Below are 24688 nucleotides of genomic sequence, written 5' to 3' on the forward strand. Positions count from 1 at the left end.
GGAATCATTCCTCTGATCCTAGAAATGCTTTTGAAGCTGCTGTTCATTGCTTTTCTCGTCCGCTCTGTCAACATGGGAACAATTTAAAAAAAAAAATCTTGTTTTGTCAAAGGTGAATGCATTCCTTCTAGGTATCAAGGTAAATGAAAATCTGCTTTCTAAAGCTTCTGCCAGGGTTTAGGGTTGGTTTTGGGGGTTGTTTTTTGGGGGGGAAAGTAAAAGTTATATGAAAGAGTTGAATACATGGAAAAAATATCTGCAGCCTGAAGGAAAAAAATTCCCTCCATGTGAAATACTGCTGAGTGGTATTTATGGTCAGTTCTTGGAAGCAGTGGCCTGTGGACCAACTGTGGCCCTTAACTCCAGTCATACAGTTCACAGTAATAGTCTTTTCCTTCATATTATTACCAGTGAATGCTAACATATCTCTTAATATGCTGTCCTGTGAAAGGTGTTTGAGAAACCTTCAGAAAGGAATAGGTTTCCTTTCACCCCAGATGGCGTGCAACACAGAACTCGATACACAACCAAAGCCAGACAGTGTCAGAAAAGGTCTCTCCCTACACCAAGAATATGAATCAGAGTTAAATGTCTACATGGATACAAATATATGGAGAAGCATAATGTGAAAAGTCTTGTAACGTTTTGGAGGCAATGTCCAACGTACATAAAAAACAGGTGTTAGGGGAAAAAAAATAATAATCTTTTTGCAGCCATATAAGAGAATTTCTGCAGAAGGTACCTTGGACCCCTGTGCCAACCTCGTAATTTGGAGCTTTCCTTTGGCACTCTTCCAGCGCTGTCCCTGCTGCACATCATACTGCAATCCCTTCTGTATTTAATATGCACCGCCTCTAAATACATTTCCTAAAACTGGTCCGATTTTGGTTTTGTTTGTTCTAAGGGACCTTTGTGAGTCATATGATAGGAGGGAAGATTTAACCAAACTCCTAAAGGATAATGTCATCTTTAGATCATGCTCATTATAATTCATAAGTACTTCTCCACTTGACAGCTCTTTGGTTGCAGTTTCAATCTTATGCTAGTTTTTTCTTGAGAGCCCTTTTCAATTTTCCACATTGCTAATAGAGCCTGAGGCGAAGCTAAAAATCATTTGGGCTTCTTGAAAGGATCAATAATTTTTGTGTGCCATGCATTTTAGAATACACAGCATCACTGACACAAACGCTGTCCCTGCACTGATGAATACATCGAATAACATCAGAAGTTTCCACACAGCATTTAAAAAATTATATTCAATAACTACCTGCAATCCCACATGCACAAAGCGGTGTTAAGTATATCAGAGACAAAAAAAAAAAAAAAGGCATAAAATATAGTTACTGGAAGATTGATTGAATAAATTCTTTGCCAAACGCTGTCATTTTCTCTGCGTCCTGGCTCACATGAGAGACTACGTAGACCTAGAAGGTCTAACAGTTTCACTACTTTTAAGTTTATACCACCACAAAAGCTGATGGGAAAAAGTTCATTCAGCTTTCCCTGTCACCCATCCAAGCAGTCAAGGATATCTGATCAAGTGCTTAGACATGCTGTACTCAAACAGTTAGCTCAATAAATTATTCATTCAGCACCATGCAGAGCAAATTATATTTTAGGTGGACAACATTTTTGCTCGCAGTTCATTCACTTACAAGACAAGCAAGAGACTGCAGTGACAGAAAAGGAAGGAAAGGATCACCAATATAGAGCTGTGTTTTTCTCAATTTAAAGCTTCTAAAGAAATTGCTTGTGGGGCACGTTGGAGCTGATAAACTGAGTGCTACTCTGCCGGCGTCTGTTTAACCCTTGCCAAGAGCACGTTACTTCACTTAAGATATGTTGAAGCCTCTAACAGACTGAATGGAGATGCACATATTTCTCAGAGAAAGCAAGTGTTGAAGTAGCATTAACAGACCATATAGCAAATGTGCTTTTACACAAAGAATTCTCTCATAGAGATGTATCACAAGATCAGAGTATAAGGAAGGAGAGAAACATAGCAAAGGCAGATTCTTATATTGCTTTTTTTCCCCAACTATGCTCCATTCTTTGCTTCTGCCCTCCCTACTACCATTTCCAACATAATTTAGACTGCCTCATCAACTCCCAGTCCCTATGATTTCCAACCTTTATTTTCCTTCTCCACTGCTGTATTCTGGAGATCCAATAGGAAACTAAGAATCAGCACACTCGGTACGATTCTGCGAGCAGGTCCTCTGTGCAGGCACCAGAAAATAAATTAATGTCAAGTGTTGATGTGTTAGTGTTTTGCATCTGCTGAGTTGATCTTGCCTATACAGCATTCAGCAGAGCAGAGCGCATTCTGTTGTATTTGCATGTCTGACTTTTACCACAATTAAGACTTTCTCTAGCTGAAAATACTTCACTGAAGAAAGCTGTAATAAAAGTATCTAAAATTGGTCAAAAGCCTTTCACAGAAATATTAATTTTGACAAAATATTGTTTAGAAAGTTCCTAAGGAAAAAAAAAAATCTCCTATTTGAACAACAAAATATTTTTAAAAACTGGGTGCTACAGCTCATCCCAAATGGAAATATCAAAACTTCCCACTGATTCAAAAGCTTCCTTTTTTTCCCCTGGTGGGGAGAAAGGAAGAGAAAAAAGGAAATAAGAGATGGGGAGAGAACTGTAACCCATATTCAGAGACCAAAGTATCATGGGGTATATTGGGTCCAGATCATTTGGTTGAGGCTGAACCAGATGCATAAATTAAGCCATCTCAATGTGAATATCTGCCCAAAATACATTTTTTTTTTCCTTGTCATCAGGTGGGGAAGCTCATTACCCTTTTCCCCCAGCTTTTCTAGCCTGCTGTATGACCAGTGAGAGACCAGTCCCAGCCCTGTTGGAGGATTTCCTCCTGTGCTTCAGCTTTTGGATCCAGAAGCATTTCCCCACCTGGATGCATGCCTCTGTTTTTCGGTGTCAGGAGGACACTGAGAAGCTCTGGGTGGCAGAAAAGGAAGCTCCCCAGTGGGAGAGGGCCTGGCACCAAACACAGGAAACACGCAGGTACTGCCTACACCGCTTAGTTGGAAAAAGGGCATAACTGGAGTTATACCTAAATTGGGCAGGGAGCAAAGGTGGAAGGACTGAGCAGTGACCCCACACTCTTCCATGCCAAACGATGCACATAGGTGGTACTAATTGGAGGGTTATGAGCTACCTTGAGACCCACTTAGCCCACAATTAATGATGATTCTACTCTCCCTCCCAAGGAAGGTGTTATAACTCTTCATTAATCTGACTGACAGCTCCCCTTCTCCCTATTGATTTAGATAAAATTTGCAAGGTAAAATATGAGATTAACCTATGCTTCACACTTGAGTAATTTTTCCAATCTGTGAAGGGAAATTGTCTCAGTTCACCACTGCAGAAGTCCAGGTAAACACATCTATCCTGTGGCTTGCTTTCCTCTGGCTGCATATTTCTTTTGCCTAAGCTGTTCCTTTGCAGCAAGACTAAATTGTTGTTCCAAAGTTTTAGGGAGACATGCCTTTAATAACGCCCACATTTATTCCTCACTTTCTGTGCTGCCACCCCTTCATCAGATCGGCTTTCTTTCATCATTGTTTCTGAGCTCATTATTCAACATTTAGCTGAACTGAACTGCATTTACCATTCATTAGGTATTTCTGAGCCAGAGGTGATCATATGATCCAATACTTCTTGGATTTCATTGTAGCTTGTTATGTGCTATGTTCCCGTGGTTTAGTGGTATGTTTAAATTTGGCTTTGAATACCATCATTGGGAGCAATTTGTATGAATAGCACAAATTGCAAGACATGAAAGATAATATAGAGCAGCAATAGGAATCTCTATAGCATCACCTGATCAAGCCAGCATGCTAAAATGATGCTGACAAATCTCCAGTCACTTTGGTGATGCAAGGCTGAATCCCCTATCTGGTAAAAGGGGGTTGAGTCCACTGCTATTAGCAGGCTAAATAGCAGAGACTCCTAGCATGATGATATGCATTATAGAGACAGTAAAATAAATGTTAAAGGAGAGAGGAGGAAAAAAATCTGCCTCATTTCCCAGAGTTTTTGAATGGTACATTTCCATTTGAATTGAAATTTTTATGTTAAAAAAATGGAAACAGGTTTTTAAGTGAAAAACAATGATCAAGTCTTTCCTTCCTGCTTCTCTATTTCTCTCCCTCCAAATGCAAAGACTCATTTTTCTTTTTAAACTACTCCAGCTCTAAGAAAATTACAAAGATAAGAAATGAAAAAGGGAAGGGAGGAAAAGCAAGGAAATAAAGGGGGTAGAAGAGGAAGCCTAACTGTTTGGTTCTTTGAACTAATAATAAAACTAAATGAGAAGCCTCCTTTTTATTAACAAATCAAACTCATTTCTCAATAACAAAACTTTTCATTTGAACTATCAAACCTTTGCATACAAAAATACTTTGAGACATGCTTAGCCTATTTCTCCAGTGGGACTCTGTACACTGCAGAAATAATTATTTCTGCAGTGCACATTTTCCTCTGCATACATTCCCTCTTTTAATGGCTTTTGGAGTCCCTCTCCCTATGAAAGAGTAAAAGGGGATTTAAAACTGTCTCTTCCTCCTTCATATCTCCAATTACCTCTGACTTCTCAACAAGGAGTCACACAAATCCACATTTTGTTTTCAAACAACATTTAACTTTCACATGTAAACTTCATCCTTCTCCTCAGCTTTCTACTGGGATAAATATTGCTCAGAGACCCATCATGCTATGGGTGTCTTCAGCTCCAGTCATAGACTCTGAAACCAGGACCCACGTCTAGAGTAACATCTCCCAGACCTGCAGCTCCACACACTTTATACTAACATTAGTTAACCTCCATCCCTCAGTCTCCAAGAGATACTAAAGTCTTAGTTTGAGTTTCATACTGAAAACAGAGGTTAAATAGTATACAGGGAAAAAATATTCCAGGTTTCATATCAATTGCTTTCTATAATCCAGATGGCAAACAGTTAGGCTGCTGCTCTGTGATGCCTGTTTGGCCAGCTGACTTATTAGAGAAAAAGTTTTGGAAATCCTGCCACCATCCTGTTTTCTTCTTTCCAGAAATGGAAAAAAAAGAAGCCATCGCTGACCTAATATCACACTTCTGTGTCACCCCGGCATGGTCAATCTGCCAAAATAGATGATATGGGACTGGAGATGAGAAGAGGCAAGGTCATATTAGAAATGCTACAAAAAGGCATGTTTGAAAGAAGACTCTGTAATAGGAAAGATTTTATGCCAGTAACTTCAGATACCGATTGAGAAGTATTTTGCAGTTCATCCTGTGCCAGTATTTTTCTTGATGACACATATGCACACAAACCACTGGAGAATACGCCACAATCAAAATCAAAATAACGCAAGTGGATTTGCCTTATTGGCAGATAGGAGTCTTGTGCAGCTCCCTGTAGACAATGCAAGGTAATGAGATTAGGGATGAAAAATAAGATACTGTATAAACCCAGAAAAGCAAGCATGAGAGACACCCGAGGGTAGCTGTGGATCATTTCACTTAAACCCTCTGTTTGCCAACAAGAATGAGTGAAGTAAGCTGTGGGATATTTACAACCAATATATGTGTGGATATAGCACACAAAAGGGCTCTGGCTCAGTGCCTCCAAAGTGCCCTTGCTTGTTCTTTGACATACAGTGTGTCAATGTGTTGGTGTAGGCACATGTGCTTACGAATATTCATGTGAACCTGCTCGTTTCATATTGTATTTTCACTATTCTGCTGTAGTAACTCCTTTCCCATCATGCAGGAAAATTATGTGGATTTTTGAACATGATGGTTCAAACATTTGTATCTGTTTATTTTCCTTAATAGTTAACCTTAATTGTATTCTAGGCAATTGCATATTTGTAACCATGCTTCATTATCAGAAATCTGATTTATATATTCATCTTTAGAAATGTGATATAATATGCTAAATATTTTATCTTACAACAATTCCTCCTTAAAACCAAAAAATCTAGCATATTTTATAGAAGAAGCTAGTTACATCTAATTAGAACACAAAACTCATGTTCTCATATCTTGTGAAAATTTTAATCCTGAATGCTTGTTTGTTGTCATTTCATTCTCCTCCTACTCCTCTCTAAAACAGAACATAAATTGAAACAATAAAAAAAGTTTGCCAAATAAGATAGGTTTTGATTCAGATCATTGGAAGATAAAAGGAACAATAAAAATACTAATTCAATAAACTGAGTATTTTTAATATTATGTCGAAACATCCCTTGACAAGTCTTCTGTGGCTTGACTGAGTCAGCACTTTTGAGGGGGGGAAATGTGATTAGAGCACTACCAAGCCACTCTCCCTAATTCTGAAAAGCATGCAGGAAGATCCAGCAGAATCTGGGGCATAGAGCAAGTTGGTAATTTGTTCAAGCCCACACAAGAAATCTCTCTTTTCTTCTTAATGATGTCATTGTCCAGCTGGCTTACTAGCTGCAGTAGTTTAAAATCCTTATTACCATATAAGACAACCATATCATTTTCAGAGAGGACAAGTCTGTAGACAGCATATTTATATCTTAGATTTAACTGCAAAATCTTTTAAAACATTCTAAGCCCATGAATTCAAAATTTAGTATCTGAATATTTTTTCAGATGAGATGCTAAATGCAACAAGTCCCACAGAAAGGCTCAGGCTCTGTTTTATAAAGAGGCAGTAGAAGAGATGTAAAGAAACTCTCCAATCTCCAGAGAAGCACATTATATTCTATTAGCTCTGTGCAGGTTTTTAATGTTTTTTTGAGCATGAACATCTGAAAGCTGCCGCATAACCTATATATATATTTATTTGTAGGTACGTATTTGTATATATACATATACAGAAAGTGTAGATAATTACCTATGTATATTTATATACATATACACGCTTATACCTGTGTGTAAATATAAAAGCATTCAAAGGAAATGGGAATTAAATTTGAATGCCAGGTTCTACAAGATTTTGGATCTCATGGCTTGGAAGAAAGGACTTTCCAGAGCCGAATAAGCAATAGATATAGAGGAGAGGTGCTAGACTGAAGCAGATAAAGCGGACTCTGCTGTCTCTCTGAGCTGCTCATTCAGCCTGAACATAAGCAAACCTGATCTGCAGTTTCAGACAAAATTATATATTTTCCTTCTTCTAACAGGGGCTGTGTCTGTTTGGAGGGTGATTTTCCTGAAATTAGGAGTATTACTAGTGCTGTTCATTATTATTATTATTATTATTATTATTATTATTATATCAAAAGACCCTCAGTTTCCCTTCTCTTTCTGCTTTATGTAGATTTTCGCCATAAACCAACACTTCCTATCTTATCAACCACCTCTAATAGAAGAGAGGCAGGATTGTATCTATCGGCATGACATGAAGTGGTTGAAAACTGTATTTAATCTTGAAGGAAGAAGTAAAAAGATTTGGACACAGGCTGGACTGCAGAAAGCCAGGGGAGTCTACGATGGTAAGCCTGAAGGACACAGAGGGCACTGCTACTGCACTTAAAAGTGATGAGAATTAGAGACATCATGGGAGGAAAAGTAGCTCATTGTTTGGTTTCTTTGACTTTGAGACACAGATTAGTCATTGAATCAGAGGGCTGAACAGAACAAGCAAGAGGAAAAGAGAAAGAGAAACAAAAAAAGAAAAACAAAGAGGTCAGTACTTGCAGTGTGACTGAAGATGAGTTGAAAGCTAGTGAGAGAACAGACTAAACGGTGGGGACAGAAATCAGAGCACATGGCCTGCATGAAGGTCCTTCTGGATGTAATCTTTCTTCTTACCAGAAACAGCAGCAAGCTCTTGAGCAGAGGGCTCAGAAGGTGTAAGGTTAACTAATGATGTCCCTTGCTAGGCAACTTCTTTGGTATTCTTAATATGGGACAGAATCAGTACAAAGAATCTACCCCTCACACCACAGAAAAATTTTTATGCATGAATTGTATAGTGAAACAGGGAGAGTTTAATCATAGATTCCTTTAGCTCATCAGTGTCTTTTTCTTGGTATTGCAGAGCATCAGGGGCTCACTAACCATCATTAAATGAGAAATGATAGAAAGTCATAAATTACAGAAAGTGTTGTAAAGGATTGCATGTAAGAGTAAAAATCCTAATGACTCATCTTCCAAAAAAATTATAAATGTCCGATTAAACAGAATATTGAAGCTACTCAATCTTAGAAAATTATTCCCTCCCCAAAAGAAAAAGAGTATAACGAAGGCAATAATAAAATATAAAAATGGAAATTAATGGACTTCATCAGGGAACTGTTTGATTCCACCACCTCATTTTTTGTTTTATTTTAGTAATTATAAAGAAATATGTTTGCATAAAAACAACAACATCTAAAATATTATCCTGCTCTGTACAAAGATCTGAAGGTATGCACACATACAACTTTTCTGTTAAAATATCATATACAGGTAAATGCACATACTTTTCTGTTAAAATGTCTTATACAGGTAAATGCACATACAGAAGTCAGTAGAAAGATCTGGACATACCTATTCAAGATCAAATTTCTAGTGTTCCATTTACAAAAGGAAATTGTGAACCGAATAGTGACCAGAATTCAGGAGCAGCTTATTTTGAGGATTTGATGTCTCATTGTCAGGGCTGAGCATTCTTTATTTGATTTCAAGGTGGAGGAACTAACATTTACATGGTAGAATGAAAAGAAAAAGTAAGATTCCCCTAAAAGAAGGGGAAAAGGGATAATTCATTTTCATCTTCTCTACATACTTTTCAATATTCAGAGTCTCTTAGGAGGTATAAATACTTTTCTTCCAGTTGAACCATTCTGGCTTCTCATACTGTTTACTGGAACATTTGACTTCAGTGAGCATACAGAGCACTCATTTCAGTTTAACATTGCTTAAGTGCGCTATCACTTTTCTAAACAATATGCTAAGAATTAAATCCTCTGGACTCAACTGAAACATGTTTATACTGTAAAACCTAACCCCAGTGGTCCTAATGAGATTCTGTGGCCATTTGCTTTTCAAACTACAAAGGCAGGTATTTAAATGTTAAATAAACAGAGCATCAGGCACAGAATAATGTGACCTGAAAAATGAAGCTAATTTCCCCAAAGATTCTTAGAAGCAGCACTAGAAGCGTTTTCTCACTTGTTATTTCATCAAAACTGACCAACAACCTTAGAAAACTATTCAGCCATTTCTAGAAGACATCTGAGACAAATCCTTTACTGACCTGTAAAATACCAGTGCTCTTCTGTATTCAGAAAGGTCTTTTCTATCGCCTTACTTATTTGACGGACACTTGATTCTACCAGCATTTCAATATTTGAGGGACTTAGCTTTTAATCTAGCTGAAATGATACCACAACACCTAAGTAGATTGATGTTGCAGCCTGCCAGATTTCAGGTCTCTGACAAGTTGGTGTAATTGAAATTGCTCTACCCAGAAAAAATAAAGGACAAAGCTGGGGAAGAAGAGCAGAGAAGAGCAGCCATTGCTGACTCTGTTGCTACCAGGAGAGGGAAGACTGAACACAGTAGTGTGTAGATGGGAAGGTCCAGACTCATGAAGGAGATGGTCCTATTTCTTTCCTGTTTGCACCTCAACCTGTTCCATCAGCAGCTGCCAATTTTCCAAGGTTCTGGCAGAGATAAAATAGACATGACTTTTTATTCTGAATTCCCCTTGAATCTCTTTTTAATTAAACCTTTCCTTCCCCCCAGGGAAGCTTAATCAAAAAAACAACCCATCAAATTACTGACTTAACATAGTCAGATTCGCTCTAAGCCTTGTTCATTTGCATAGCTGATGACTGTTTCACTTTGTTTTGATCTTCTTGGTCACTTCAATGAATGAAGTGAGGTTATGTGTTATGTGCTGTTTATTCATAATACCTACACCAAGTATGAGCACAAGATTTATTTGCTAGTACATGTAGGAATATTACAGGAAGCAGTTTTCAATCACTCTGACAAAACCATCATGGAGTGGAATAATCATATGGTTGCATTTGGCTTTAAACATACTAGTACTAGCCTCCGACTTTCCCTTTGGTACTCAGCTTCGTACAAGAATAGCCTCAATTAAATAAATGGACTTATTGATTAACGTAGTGCTTTGGAGTGTCATGAATGCCTCCCACCTTCTTTCATATATTGACGCTCAAAATTAGGTTACGGACATGGGAAGGAGGGTTTTTCCATCAGCATTATTTTTCTAGTTGAAGAAAATCTACAGGTATACATAGATTGTAGATATTTAAGAACTAAATTTTGCTACCTTCAATATCAGCTTAGTGAGTTTCCTATTTCTTAGTTAAGGGCTATTCCAAAAAAGTTTCATTCCTTCAGGGTTGAAGGATTGGTTTACTAGTCCCAAACTAGAACAGTCTGGCTGTTCTCATCAAACTAGCTACTCCCTGTCACCTGTCAGTAACATACTTACAAACACACTGAAGAAGCAGAAGATGTGTTTGCATTTGTATGTAGTCTTCAGAGCTGAGACCTCACTGATATCATCACTGGCATGAAGAGATCCTCCCACTAGGATGAAAGACCTTGTGCTTCACACTTACTAACACAGAAAACCCATTCCTATCCTGAAGCGATCTAAATCAATTACCCTTTTCTGTGCATCTCGTGGAAGAGAAGAACAGGCATTTCCAGCTGTGAACTGTTTTTCTCCCTGCCTGAACACTGAATTAAGTGCCTGTCTTGGAATTTACAAAGCTTAGCTTGAACATGACTTTATAGATTTGCTCTAAATTTCCTCTAAGCTAAGATTATAGTTTCCCTTAATGTAAGAAATAAAAGAGAGTAGCCCTTCTCTTGTGCACTTCTTTTGGCTATCTCAGGACAGTACTTTATAGTAATATTTAGCTGGTTATTATTCTTTAACTTAACATGAATACACCATCTCCATCACACACTTTTACTTTAGCACCAGTGCAGGCAACTCGGTGAAAACTTACATGCTCTTGTAGGGAGATGCAAGTTAGCTCTAGTCCCATGCCATATAGAAATGACTGGAAGGGCACAAGGCTCAAAAAAAGTGTTTTGTTTTCCTGGCTTACAGCCACCCAGCCCATAGCTTTCATATTGAAGACTGCATAATTGTAGGTTTACACAAAGATCCTAAAAGTTGCTACATACAGACACCTATGGAATTCACCAGGGAGGGCCAGCACAATCACAACAGTTTAGAGACTCCGTTATTCCTTGATGCAGTCAATACTTTTAAAAGAAGTGTGTTAATAGCATTATTGATTATATTAAGATACTGCCTAGCATAAGGGCCTCTTTCTCTAACCCCTCTTGTTAGGTGTAAGTCTGTATACACTAGAAGAGATGAACATTTAGCCCTAATGACATAAACCAGGTAAACTCAAGCTCAAAGCAATTAAACACATTACCTAATGATGCCCAGGAAAACTTTCAAAAAGTCAAGCATCAAACCCAGGCCTTTCAAATTTGAAGATGGTGCGTCTCCCCTAACGCCCACACTTCCATCCTAACACTTAGGGGTTTTATGTTAATTTTCATATGCTCCATTTTTCAGTGCAGCAGAAAAACAGATAATTGCACTTGTAATTGTGGTGTTCCCTTGTAAAATCTGTCAGGTGTTAGAATGCTGACCCCAGCGCCTGTGCTAATTAGATGAAGTTGCAAAAAAACAGGCACTATAAATCAGATGTTACTAAGGCTGGGGAGGGAAGGCTGGAGAGGGTAGGAGGAAAATCTGTTCTGTTATGGCTCTGACTCACTGTCTGCTTGTAATCAGAGAAAGGCTGTCAAATCAGGACTTCCTTATTTAATTCACACAAGTCATTGATGTCCGGACCCAATGACAGAATTGGCGGGGTTTGGATCAAGCCTGTCACAGCAAGTGAAATAACATGTATTTGCGTGAAATGGGATGAGTCATGGTGGTTGATACCTCCTTCCATAAGATAAAGTGGAAAATGACTTATGATTTAGTGAGCAGACCTTTTTTCTATCTGTTCTGCTGACGTCTCAAGAAAGTAGGCCACTTCTTTCATATTGGTTGACCTTGCCCAACAAAGCCAACCACAGCTCCTGAGCAAAAGTACAGATGAAAAGCACATCTCCATTGCTTGTCGGAAAACAGTTTGGGCTTTTGCAAACACTCACTGATGAATGTGGGTGTGTAAAGGAGATTGTAATCCAAACTCATAACGATGCAGTAACTTCGACTGCTTCGACTCATGTGCAGCCTCTCTGGAGGAGGCCCCAGGGAACAGTACCAGCTACCAGATGTAGATTTTTAAAAGAGTAGAGTTTATAATTTGCAAACAAATCTAATGTTATAGTTAAAATGTCTAATGTTAGTCATTTTAGGGAAATTTGGAACTCAGGAATGACTGACAATAGTAGTTTTCAGCCTGATTCAGTTCATCCTTTCCTCCCTATAATACTTGTTTCCAGCCTATATGCTTCACATGAATGGCAGAGCCAAACTCTTAAATTCTTTGGTGGCTTTCCTAGAGCACAAAAATCATATAGTAGCTCTCTACCAGGAAACTGGGCCAGAAAACAAAGGAAATGACTCCATGCATTTCTCCAGAGCAGGGAGATAGGGATGGGGAAAAATGTGGGATTTAATTTTTTCAAAAGTATCTACGCATACTGTTGTACACTGTCATGAGCAACCCCATGTACCTAATGTTACTAACAAAAAGCTAGCTATATGTTTTCCAGGCTGGACCAAACTTTCATCTGTCTACCCAGGAGCACCAGCAATGTGAGCTTATACCTGCCTGGAAGAAAGACAACCAGGAATACCCTTGGACTATCAGCTTTTCAGAGCATTTAAAATGTTTTCTGTAATGCTTGTGAAAAATTATTACCACCATGTAATCCTATGTGTTATAGTGTCTAGTATTCACCTCAACTCAACAGAACAGGAGGACACAGGAAACAGAACAACTGTTGGTAAAAAATGTGAAGAAGAATGCAAAAGGGTGTGCAACTTCAACTTATATTGTCAATAAGTTGGATACAGGGTAGGCAAAGAATATGACAGAAGAGCAGGCCAATGCACTTTCATATGATGTACTCAAAGGAGCAGCAACCATCAGGAAAATGAATAGTTCTTCATACTGACAGGTACAAACACATTTTGTATTGCGTACATTGCCAGACAAGTTTTAAGGAAAATAAACTTCACAGGAGAACAATAACAAGGATTTACACACTGGATGAACTGACTTCTAAGGAAAAGATGATCTGAAATTCAAGTACAAGTCATTCCTTTCACTTTCAGGAAGTTTAGACCAGGTCCTAGATGAACTGAGTCTGCACAAGAATTCAGTGAATAACTGTCCAAGAATAATGAGAATTAATATTACATATAAGATGAGCTCTGCACTTAAGAAGCAGAGCTGGGAAAAGGGAATTTGATAATCTATAAATATTTGAATGCTGCAAGCTACATCTGATTGAAATTCATCAAATTTTCATTTTCTTTTCCAAACAAACAGTCTCTGTGAAAAATGCCATAGCTGTTTAATCTTGCTAGGGGTTGCTGAAAGAGGTTCTTCCTCTAAAATTAAAATGCAAACTATTTTGATACAAAATTAAAAAATAATAAAACAACACAAACCAACCCCTCCAAATTCTGGGGGGGCAGGTAGGGGCACTGTCCTCTCTGTGTAAGGTTTCTCTTCTCCCTTCTCTCTGATGCTCTGTTTAGTGTCCACATAAGCAGTTGCACCAAGGGTAGGGCAGCCTATGGGTAAAGCGCCCACCTAGAATCCAATACATCCAAGTTCATATACTATTTTTTCAGAGACTTCCTAGGTAGCTTTAGACAAAACACTTTATCTCCTCTGAAGCACCAGCTTCTGTAGAGGCGCCAATGCTCCCCCTCCTGCTGACATGACTGTCCAGGAGCAGACTGGTAGATGCCCACCAGGATTATCTGAGTACGCAGCACCCTGCATGTTCCAGAGCATGTGCTCTGGCTAGGAGAGGTTCACTGTGGGCATCTTCACAGACAAGTAGAGACCATGAGAAGACCATGAACCCTTACAGCTACTAAAAAGCCACTATCATTACCCATAGAGGGAGTTTCCCCAGGATTATTTAGAATAGCAGGTGCACTACAAGTGCTCCCAAGGCCAGGTTTTGAGGACCATATCCTGTGAACAGAAGCTCCCTCTCCATTTTGCTTGCTATTTCTGTTGGGTTTAGCCTACCCTCTGCACTGTGGAAAATGAGGGCTCCTGAGCTCATTATCCTGTGGGGCAGGCATTTCTCATAATCTATTAAATATTTAGACCTTCATATAGCAAGTAATGCTGCTAACTTGTTTGACTTAAATTATACCCCACTGGTAAATCAAATTAGAGAAGACTTGAGTAAATCTACCTTTTAAAACAAAAGCTGATTTTCTCCATGTTCAGCCATTTGTGGGATTAACTTTTTTAATGGGTTCTTATGTGCACAGTGTTTTTGTTTTCATGGATACTAGAAGAGGATGAATTATTCATCAGGGGAAAAAAAAAATCTACAACACGCATTTTCATAGCATATTTAGTCCCTTTTGTCCTATTCATAAATCAATCCTGATTACTACAAATGAATGTGTTACTCCTAATGGTTCACTGATGACTCACTTGGACCATTAATTCAGACCTCCTCACTGAGTGCATTAGGAAGCTGCCACTAGGAATGGGAAGTTGGGAGAAGATCCTTTGTAACCTCCCCTCTTTCCCTACAAAGAACAGGCTCCATCTCCTGCTCCTTTCCTTATGTATAACTTTATAGACACACCACATATTCTCCAGTAAAAAAATGCCATTTCCCCTCCTGCTCCAGTGATAAATTTGCATGGAGGGAAGGAAGAACATGGCTTTATTAATGTTAAGTAGGTTGTTTTTATGACCTAGAAGGAGGACAGACAGAGAGCAATGGCTCATAGTATCTACATCAGAAGTGGGGGCAATTTAGGCTCAAACATATAGAGACATCACTGAACTAATATGGCAACGACTACTGCTATGTCACTGGTGACATAGATCACAAGGTATTTGTCTCTGTTCCTGGACTGCTGACGAGCTGTCATCAGTGAAGAACCATTGTCATCGAGGAACAATGCCTCACCATTTAGAGCAGAAGTAAATGGAACTTGCCAATTCTTATCCAGGCAGTACAGCATTTATCAACTCCTTATGGCCCAGCTGGGAACAAAGAGAGGATTCTACCCATTTGAAAATTATTATTATTATTTACTACTATATTGGCAACACAGTGCCCTGAATAGTTTTAGAAGAAAAATTTATGCTCCAGAATTCCTAAGGGCCAACACTCAATCATTCTCAATACACACAATAAAACAGAGAATGAAAACACATTTATTTCCTTTCCAGTCCAATTGCTACTGTGCCACAATGGTTAGTATTGAATACTATTCTGTTTCATGTGTTGGAGCTCTATGCTAAACTCTTAATTACCAATATCAAAAGGGAAGCATTCCCCAGAATGATACCATAGTTATTCTTTGCAGTTTGCACTGCTGTGGTTGTTGCTGAATATCTTTTGAGTATTTCTGGGTCCCGGACTGAAAGAAGTGCAGTATGTCCCACTGCAACTCTATGCTCTTTTATCCCATAAAGATCGCACAGATCCCAGGCAATTAACAGTTTGGAAAAGAGTACATTCACACTAGCCACTAAAAAGCTTTTATAGTCTAGAATGTCATTGAATGAGCAATTACAAAGTTAGCTTTTTCTTCTTATTGCTCTTAAGAATCCATATAACAGTGATGCTCATTAAGAACACCCTTTAACCTCAAATTTGGAGTTGTGTTGTCCAGCATGGAAACAGTGTTGGCATGTTATAAGCTGATCACTGGTGTAACGTGTCTGATGTTGACTATGACAGGAGGGAGTCACAGAGACTCTTCCCAGCAAACCTCCAGCACCTACATTCAACTCCTCAATAAGACAGCCTCTATATTCAGGAATCGGGACTTCCCTGGCCCAATACAAGCACACCAACACAATCCCAGAGCTGAAACAACCCCCAGATCTTGAATCACAGTGATGTTGATGAATGTTTCTTTAAATTTAGTTACTTAAGTAATCACCATTCATGACAAAACAGAAATTGTTGAGCTGCTGTTATCCAAAGCCAGTTTCAATTAGACTCAAACTGAGGGAAAAATCTACTAGTTCACTTAAAAACACATTTGTACCCTTGTTCACTAGAAAATTCCTCCCATCCGCAGCACTGTCTGGTTTGGCATGTGCACAGGATGAGGACAAAAGTTATGCTGGTATGCTGCCACTGATACAGAAGGAGACTAAGACACTAGTGCCGCTTTTGCCATGTGAATCATTTCTTGACATTTCTTTCTAACACTAAAGCCTTCTTTTCAACCAGGGAACAGTCTCCAAATAGATATACAGTGTCTGAAAAAGAGTAGAATAAGCATCTCTTCCAAAATTATTTCCACAGACAACTTCTGCCATGGAAGAAAGAAACCTTTTTATGACAGATGTCCACGAACTTATCACATCCTGCTGCCCTGTCTGTAGCACACTTCCAGTATTTGGGGTTATTCAACGCCTGTGCAGGTTGAGACCTCTGGAGCTGCACTAGAGACTGAGAGGTTGAACACTAGTGAGGTCTTTATTATGGTAGAGAAACACTGGATAAAACAAAAGCTACCATTACTTAGAAGACCACTTTTGTCTCTCTGAGATCTGTGTCTTATTTTCAGTTAAAGTACTGCAATTGTACATTCAAAAAATCAGCTCTGCAGGCTTTTAATTCACAGGTTACAAAATACAATAATTGAACCAACCATTTAGTATTCTAAATAGGTAGGTTCATACAGACTTCCGCTGCTTTATTCAGAACCTGCGTTGATAATCTCTGAGCACAAACTTCTGTATAAAATGGACCAAGTTATCTGAGTTCTAGCATGTGTTTGTATAAATGTAGAGAAAGAGCTAGTATCACGCAGAGGCAAAACACAGCCAGAAAAATGGGGTTTCCTCTCCTGGAATACAGATCAGGCAAGATCCTTCATGACATTTACAAATGGCTTCATGCTCTCTCTTTTACTAAGTTACTTTCCTTTATTTTTTGAGCAAATACCAGATAAAATCCGAAATATTTTCTGCATATCTATTTAGAAGAGCAGTTAGATCACCACACTATGAACTACCAGGGGTTTTTTTAACTGCTTAAGAGAGTGGATAATTAAAAATAAATAAATCAATGTTTTGGCATCTCTTTTTTTCCTCTAGATTCTATATTGCATTGTTTTCATCATTTTAAACATCATCAGTTGCACTGATCTGGTGAACAGATGGCATTATCAGCCCACAAGAATCTGCACAGGGCAATTAGAAAATTCAGAGACAAGATTAATACAAGGAAATTAATTATCAATTATATCAGTCCAGCACTGTGTACAAAAATTTTCTTGTTTTCCTCTGACTCTGTAGAGACATGCTAATAGGTCTACTGATGCTTCCCGCTTTACCAAGTGATGCATTCAAAACCTTCAAGAATGGCCTATAATTTTAAACCTTTATTACATCAGGTTTATACTATTCTCATCCCCTTTTTCTTGGTTTCAGTAGAAGGAGCTTAGTTAAGAACAAAAAAAAAAAAAAAACCCAACGGTCCATGTCTCTTAAAGACACTTTACTGAGAGCAGAAAGAAAATGTTCATGCAGATCTAACAATTCTTTTCTCTTTTGCACCCTTCCTTTCTGCGCAGACCCAGAAGAGACGTGTCCATCCAAAACCACATCCTACAGACTATGCAAATGTGGCCCTTTTATCAGTAAGACAGCAGCAGTTTGAAAAAGTGAATGCTACAGGACCAGAATATCTTTTCCCCTATTCTGGGGGTGGAAAAACCCAGTAAAGTCCTTTATTTAGCAGGTTACCTGGTGCTCTGTATAGACAGCCCACTCCCTTGAACACTTAGTAGGACTCTAGAGGCTGATAGGCTAAGGAAAAGCAGATTCATATAGAGAGTTTCAGTCATGTTTGATGCTGGCAGATATACCTGCAGTTCTGTGTTTCTCCCATTCTCATCTCTTTCAGAGTGGGGAGGAGGGTAAGACAGTAATTCAAGTTTGCCAAGTGAGCTGAAACCTATCACATCTATAGAAAATGCATTTTGGGGGCTAAAAATAAATAAATGCCATCCCACACTCCCACTGCCTTCGGATTTTTATTCATTTCAGTATTCAGCTATCTGAATGCCACTTGCTTCAAATAGCAGCAGAGAAAGGGGAGGGAGGGGAAGAGGAAACGGGGAGTAATCCACAGATTTAGAAACGATTACATATAGCAGGGCAAATATGAATATGATCTAACAACAGAGCACAGGACAGGACCGCACCATACGGGATCAACTCAATTGACCCCAAAGGACTTATTTTAGATACTTAAGTGTACAATCAATGTGAGAATCTATCTCCAGGCTTGCTTATGATACGCTGCCTCAGTTTCCCATTGGTAAAAGAATGATTACAGTGATTAAAAAACATTCACCAGTCCTATACTCACTGGGGTGCTGGCAGAAGCCTGTACATGCCATGTGCTGGGAGAGCTTCACAAGTGTGTTGTTCTACCCAGAATCACCATATTTTCCACTTGAAGTCTATACTTTGTGCAAATGTACCAAGCACATTTGAAAACAATTTGTTCTTGCTGTTAATTTATACAAAAAATCCTGCTGCATTTGCATGACATTAAGAGCAAAAAAAAAGAAGAAAAAAAAAAAGAAAAAGTCCAAGCAGACAATGTATTTGATACTGAGACGATAATAACCCTGGATAGGTTCCTGTGGGCTGGCGATGCCATCTGCCTAGTGGATGCAGAATCCAAAGACCATTGTAGTCTGTGGAAAGACTGTCTTTAAGACTGATTCAAAGCCAAGGAGTGCTAGCTGAGTCAAACTGACTGAAAACTAAATAATGACAGACGTGCAAGAGAGGCATTCATCAGCAGTAGGTCATTCACAGCCTTTCTCTCAGGAAATCTCATTATTCTGTACCATTTCTTCGTTGTTGCATCTGAAGGCATGAAAAAGCTAACATTTGTATATGTTTTTCTCCCTGTATGGAACTAAAAGGAGGAAAGCCTGTCTGAATACTAGGCTTTTGTAAAGAATACTTAAGTACTGGAGCCAGAGGAAAAGCCAGAGATGTGTGTCTGATCCCCTTTACTCAGGCTGCAAGCAAATGAGCCGCAAACTGAGATCAGATGATCAATATTCTACCTATTTCAGCAGATCTCTTCAAAACTTAGCATTTCTGACCACACGGATAGAGAGGTCACTGTTTGAGAGACCTCTTGCCTTTACCACTGTTGACCCGACATGTCTCATTCGTGCTGTTACAAGTCCCAAATATACCTACTGATCTTGATGGTCTCAAGTATCCAGAGTCAAATATTCTCCTGTAAGTTTTCACTTACACTTGTCGGACTCCTGCACAGTTACCATCAATTTAGATCACTGCAGAGGAAGACTAAAACCACTGTGAACACTTTTGGTGCCTAAAAAATAAGTCTCCTTGTCCAAGAAAATGTATGTTTTCTTCACTTTTTTTTCTATTTCAAAATGAGTAGAAAGACAGACACACAGTACCTACCCTTTAACTGAATAGAATTATTAAAGACAGTTTCCTGTAAGGCCACATCTAAATCTGCTGCAGAGTAGTGGACCATACATTGACCCTATATTTCAATAAGAAGTTCAATAGGAGATCTGATTGTACCACACATTAGATTTCTGCAGCTTCAACTGATGGTTATGACTGGGTTTAAGTGAAAGGTTTGAAAGTCTCATGATCAGGTAATAATTGCTACTGAACTGGGATAACAAATGCCAGTCATTCTGTGGGAGGAAGAGGAGGCTGTGTTCAGGAAGGGAAACATGTAATGATTTCTGAGAATAACTGTTGCAACGGGACTTAGAAGGTGCCACCTCTCCAGGAGGTGTTTTGATCTGCTACATCTTTCTGGTCATGTGAGAAAAATTTAGTCAAGAAAGATATAAATAAGAGGGAGGGGGCCATAATGTGTAAAATAACAATAGGAAAAAATTTCCAAGATACATGACACCAAACCAGGTGGAGGATGACTAACCAGGAAGGCTCCTGCGATTCTTTTCTGCAGCTGCAGACTAGCCCTGAACTGCTATGTCAAAGTGTTTGGGGAAAACATAAGTTCATTTCTCTTTTCCTATTTTCACTATTCCTGCCCCCCTCCAACTTTAAAAAGGAAAAAGAAAAAAAGAGAAAAAAAATTGCACTCAACAACTGGAAATCTAGACTTACCAAAGCTACTAATGTTTCCAGATCACAGAATATGCTGCTAAAGGGCAACTAATTTGTTACATAACAGGCAAAGCTTTGTGTCTCCTTGTCTACCTGATAAATGTAGAAGTTGCCGTTCCCCCAGATATCATGTGCAACACATTTCCAATGTTACGTACATGGCTATTCATTCATTTTCTAGTAATTAGTATCCTGGGGAGAAATCCTAATGCCACTCTATTTACCTAATGTAATAAATTATTGGAAAAAGCAAAGTGGGAGGAATTTCTTATGTTTTATTAGCATTTGGTAATTTTGATCTTTCTGATGATGTCTACTGACCCCTAGCCTGTAGCTGTGTTTCAAAGCAGTTTCTTTAGCAATTCTTTGTTTAATTAAAAACTATTACCAAAGAGGAAATTGGAATCAAATATCTCAGTGGTGGGGAAGAATTTGACTTACTCAGGATTTTTACTTTACAGAAACTAAATAAGTGAGCGGAGAATCATTTTTAAGAGTTTCCTAATTTAGAAGCAAGGAAAAAAAAACCAAATTAGATCAATACCATGTTAGGTATTAGGAAGAAAGCTAAATAAGTTGCATTCTTCCTCCCAGAAGCATACTCCTTTTCCACTGTAAACGCTGCCTCCAGTTCTGTTCTAGTTCGCAAAACCTGTCAGAAACAAGCCCATTGAAGCCATTGTAAATATACCAGTGTAGGCCTCTGGGTGCGATTCCTTTGGCCAAAGTGTTCAAACTGAGGAAGGCACAGAAGAATGCTTTTCCATTTGCACTTTGGCTTTCAAGTAAGTAGAAGCACCTCAGCTCCTGACAGTGGCCCACGCTGAAGCTTCCCATTTGCGGAATTTGGTAACTTCTTTTGGAAAGTTTACAGTGTTGCTGGGAGCTCAGTAATCCTTAAAAGCAATGGCACTTTTATGTAGCTATTTAAATATACTTCAGGATACTACTTACAGGCACATAACATTCAGTATTTTTGCCCATATATAAGCTTTCTTGGCCCAAAAGTGAGGAAGGGAGCACAGCTTCCCTGAGCTCCGACGTACAGAGATGATTTATTTAAGACGGTGATGAATTTTCATACTGCATGCGATTATTGAGGTCCGTGCGCGCACACAGATATTTTCACATGCGAATCTAACGAGGTTTCTAGGGAACTTGTAGCTATTACAGATTCACAGGCTCCTTCACTCAGCTCCTGGGAAAGCACTTACAGCTGATTCCATGCTAATTCATTGCTCAATGAATAAGTAAAATCTGTACAGTATAATAAAACCATTGATCATTATGCTTTAAAAAGATTGACTCCTAAATATTTAGGAAGCAGTGTGTATTCAATGGAAATGTTTATTGGCACTGGGAAATTAAACTGTCACCCGTGAAATAGTAAAACTCATTAATGCAGAGTTTCTTTTTAAGTGTTAGGAATTAACTTTACGACTGCATCAGTAATGGCAAGCCTCAGCCTTAAATCGCCTGCCATTTAGTATTCGTGAACATTATTAAAACATATTAACCGTAATTTAATTGACTGAAAATTAAAAAAGGGGAAAGGAAAAAAAAAAAAAAAAAGGAAAAAGCGAGCAGCTCACCGCCTGCAGCAGGGCAGCTCCCTTGGAAGCGTCACCGAGCGGGGAGGAGGGGAAGGCAGCGCCGGCCGCGCACCCCGCACCCGGGGCCGCCGGGCCGGGCCGGGCCGGGCGGGCCGGGGAGGCCGCCCCTCGCCGCCGGCGGGGCAACAGCGCCCTCTAGCGTCCGCCGCGCCCCGGCGGGGCCCCCGCCCGCCCAGCTCCGCCCGACGGGCCGCGTCCGCGGGGGAGGCGGCGCACGGCGGGGCCCCGCTCCCGCTCCCTGCGGCATCGGCCGCCCCCTCCCCTGCCCCTGCTCTCCCGGGGCGGGTTGGGGGGGGGTGGCACGCCACGGAGCACCAACTCCTCCGGGCTCCAGGACCCGCCAGCGCCGAAGGTCCCCGGCCGCGCCGAAGCGCCCGGAGAGCCGCCGCCGGTGCCCGCCCGCCGCGGCACCGCAAAGCCCAGCGGCGAGGGAGGCTCCTGCCTGCGGGGACGGACCCCGCCGGCACCGCCCGTAGGGCCGGCGGCAATACGTGGGAAACTTAGGAGGGCATCTCCCAGGCAGAGGGAGCGAACGGCGATTTCCCACCCGGGGTGCTGCGGGGAGGGGGGGGGAGCGGGGACAGCGAGCACTCCCCGGGACCCAGCCGCGCCCGTGGGAACCGACGGCACCCGCCGAGCCGGGGGAAGATCCCCGGTGCCACCAGCGCTGCTCCGCCGGGCCGGAGCCAGGCTGCTCCCGCAAAATCCCCGCACCCCCTGCCCGATGCGGGCAGGACCGGCCCCTTCCAGCGCGGCAGGCGGAGGCGCCCGGCTCCGGCTCCGGCCCCGGCTCGGCCGGTGGCGCGCCGCTGAGGCAGGGCGAGCAGCAGCGACACCGGTCCCCAAAAAACGCGGCCAGCGGAAGGACAGAAAACCGTGAAGGGAAGACCGGCGAGCGGCTCATTGCAGGCTCTAGCGGCTCCCGTTCACTTCCACGTCCACACCGGCGGGACGGTGGCGAGCGATCCCTCCATCTGGCCGCAACTTTGCGTTTCTAAGCTCCACGAGCAAACCGGAGCCGGGCTAACTTTCTTAGAGGTCACGTTGCAATAACCCCCTTTTTCAGGGAGTTTTTTTCCCCGTCTCTTCCTCCCCCCCCCCCCCCCCCCCCCCGCCCCAACCCCAGGCAACTCCTCGCGCTCCCGCTACTCACAATTTGTTGCAGTTAATCCCAGGTGCCCAAAACTGAAGAGCAGCAGCGTGAAGCCCCCGAGGGCTCGGGAATCCATATTCAGCCCCGGAGGGGGAAGCCAGCCGCCCGCCTGTCTCCCCCGGTCCCGGTCTCCGAGAGCCTCTCAGCCTCTGTGCGCTCCCTCTTCCTCCGCTCATCTACTCCATCCAGCATCCAGGCACTCTGGGTGAAGGGGGAGCCGGAGCCGGAGCCGGGGTCGGGGTCGGCCGAGGGACCCTCCTCCGCGGCCCTTGGCGGAGCCGCTCCAAAAGCCGGCGGCAGCGCCCGAGCCGAGCCCGCTCCCCCGCCGCTGCCGCGGAAATTCACCTTGCGAGCTGCGGCTGGGAAGCAGCAGCCGGGCGCTGGGCACCTCCTTATAGGCGAGAGCCGCGCTGCACTCCACCTCCTCCCAGCCCCCTGGAAGTCACTCCTCCTCGCCTTCCAGGGAGGATCCTTATTGCAATCTTCATGCGTTGTTGATAAGCATCAGAGTCACGGAGTAAATCAGATGCCTGGAGCAAAAGAAATAAAATAAAATAAAAAAATCTTCCTTTTTTTTTCCCCTTTTTTTCTTTTTTTTTTTTCCCCTCTTTCGCCTCCTTTGGGTACCGCTGTGGCTGGAACATTTTAAAGAGCCCCCAGCTCAGTTGTTTGTTTGCTTATAAATACATGTTATATACACATACATAAAATATCCATGTATATCCCGGCATATACAGTGCCGACACAGCCCGACGAGCCCTAGTCCCGCTGCCGGGGCTGAGCCTCCCCCCCCAGGGAGCGGGGATGGAGCCTCGGACGGGGCTGATGCTTGACTCGCTCTCCCGTCGCGGCTGGTCCAGAGCCTCCCCGCCTAGCCCTCCCGGAAGGCGAGCGGAGGTGGCCCCGGGGCTCCCAGCAGAGCCGCGGGCAGCTGTCGTCCGTGCCCCCCCGCCCAAAGAGGAAGGCGGCCCCCGGGGTGGCGGACCGGACCAGACCCGCACCCAAGGGCTGCAACTCCCTCCCGCCTGGCAAGGGTGATGCTTGACAAAACCGGATTTCATGACTGCTGGGTTGAGTACCCGACTGCTCAGTAGCTGAACAGGCCGGGATTATCTTCCAGAGGGGGGGTACAGGAAAGCAGAGTTTGCAGAGCATCTTGCCTTCCCCTGGCGGTCTGTGCGCAGGCAGCTGGAACTCCGAGCTGGCACCTTGCGCCGTGCCCAGCCGCCTCCCTGCACCCGTGCACACACAGGAGGTAAACGTCCTTTCAGGAACTCCAGCTTAATCACTGCTGAGATCTAACCTTGTTGCTTTGCTGCGGCGTCACCCCGCATCAATAGAGTGCTGCATCAAAGTCAGGTCAAAATTGCATTAGTGATTCCACCGTAATCTGCAAGGAGAGTGTGTTTGGACCGTTAAACTCTTTGTGGGGGGAAAGTCGTTGGTCCTCAGCCATAATCCTTCACAATGGCGGGGAGTAATCAGGAGAAATAGACTGCTCACCAAAGCCATCCTGACTTGCCAATGGCGGGTGGAGGTTTAAATTGCTGGCATGCTGTAAGCCTCATATTAAAAAGTAAGGAGGGTGGAGGAA

At 41.7% G+C, this 24688-nt stretch overlaps 1 protein-coding gene across 2 annotated transcripts in view; it reads right to left on the reverse strand.

Moving 5' to 3' along the window:
• CNTNAP5 (contactin associated protein family member 5) overlaps window positions 1-23444 on the reverse strand; it is a 307196-nt gene extending 283752 nt beyond the window's left edge. Inside the window, exon 1 of one of the 2 annotated variants that reach the window (XM_030018519.1) lies at window positions 23095-23444. In XM_030018519.1, the coding sequence (XP_029874379.1) occupies window positions 23095-23170 (76 nt within the window). In that variant the 5' untranslated portion in view covers window positions 23171-23444. The remainder of the gene's footprint in view (window positions 1-23094) is intronic. The other variant, XM_030018520.1, reaches the window with a different exon arrangement.
• Between the last annotated feature and the right edge of the window lie 1244 nt (window positions 23445-24688).

Source organism: Aquila chrysaetos, chromosome 6 (assembly GCF_900496995.4).
Source record: "Aquila chrysaetos chrysaetos chromosome 6, bAquChr1.4, whole genome shotgun sequence".
Classification (NCBI taxonomy): domain Eukaryota; kingdom Metazoa; phylum Chordata; class Aves; order Accipitriformes; family Accipitridae; genus Aquila; species Aquila chrysaetos.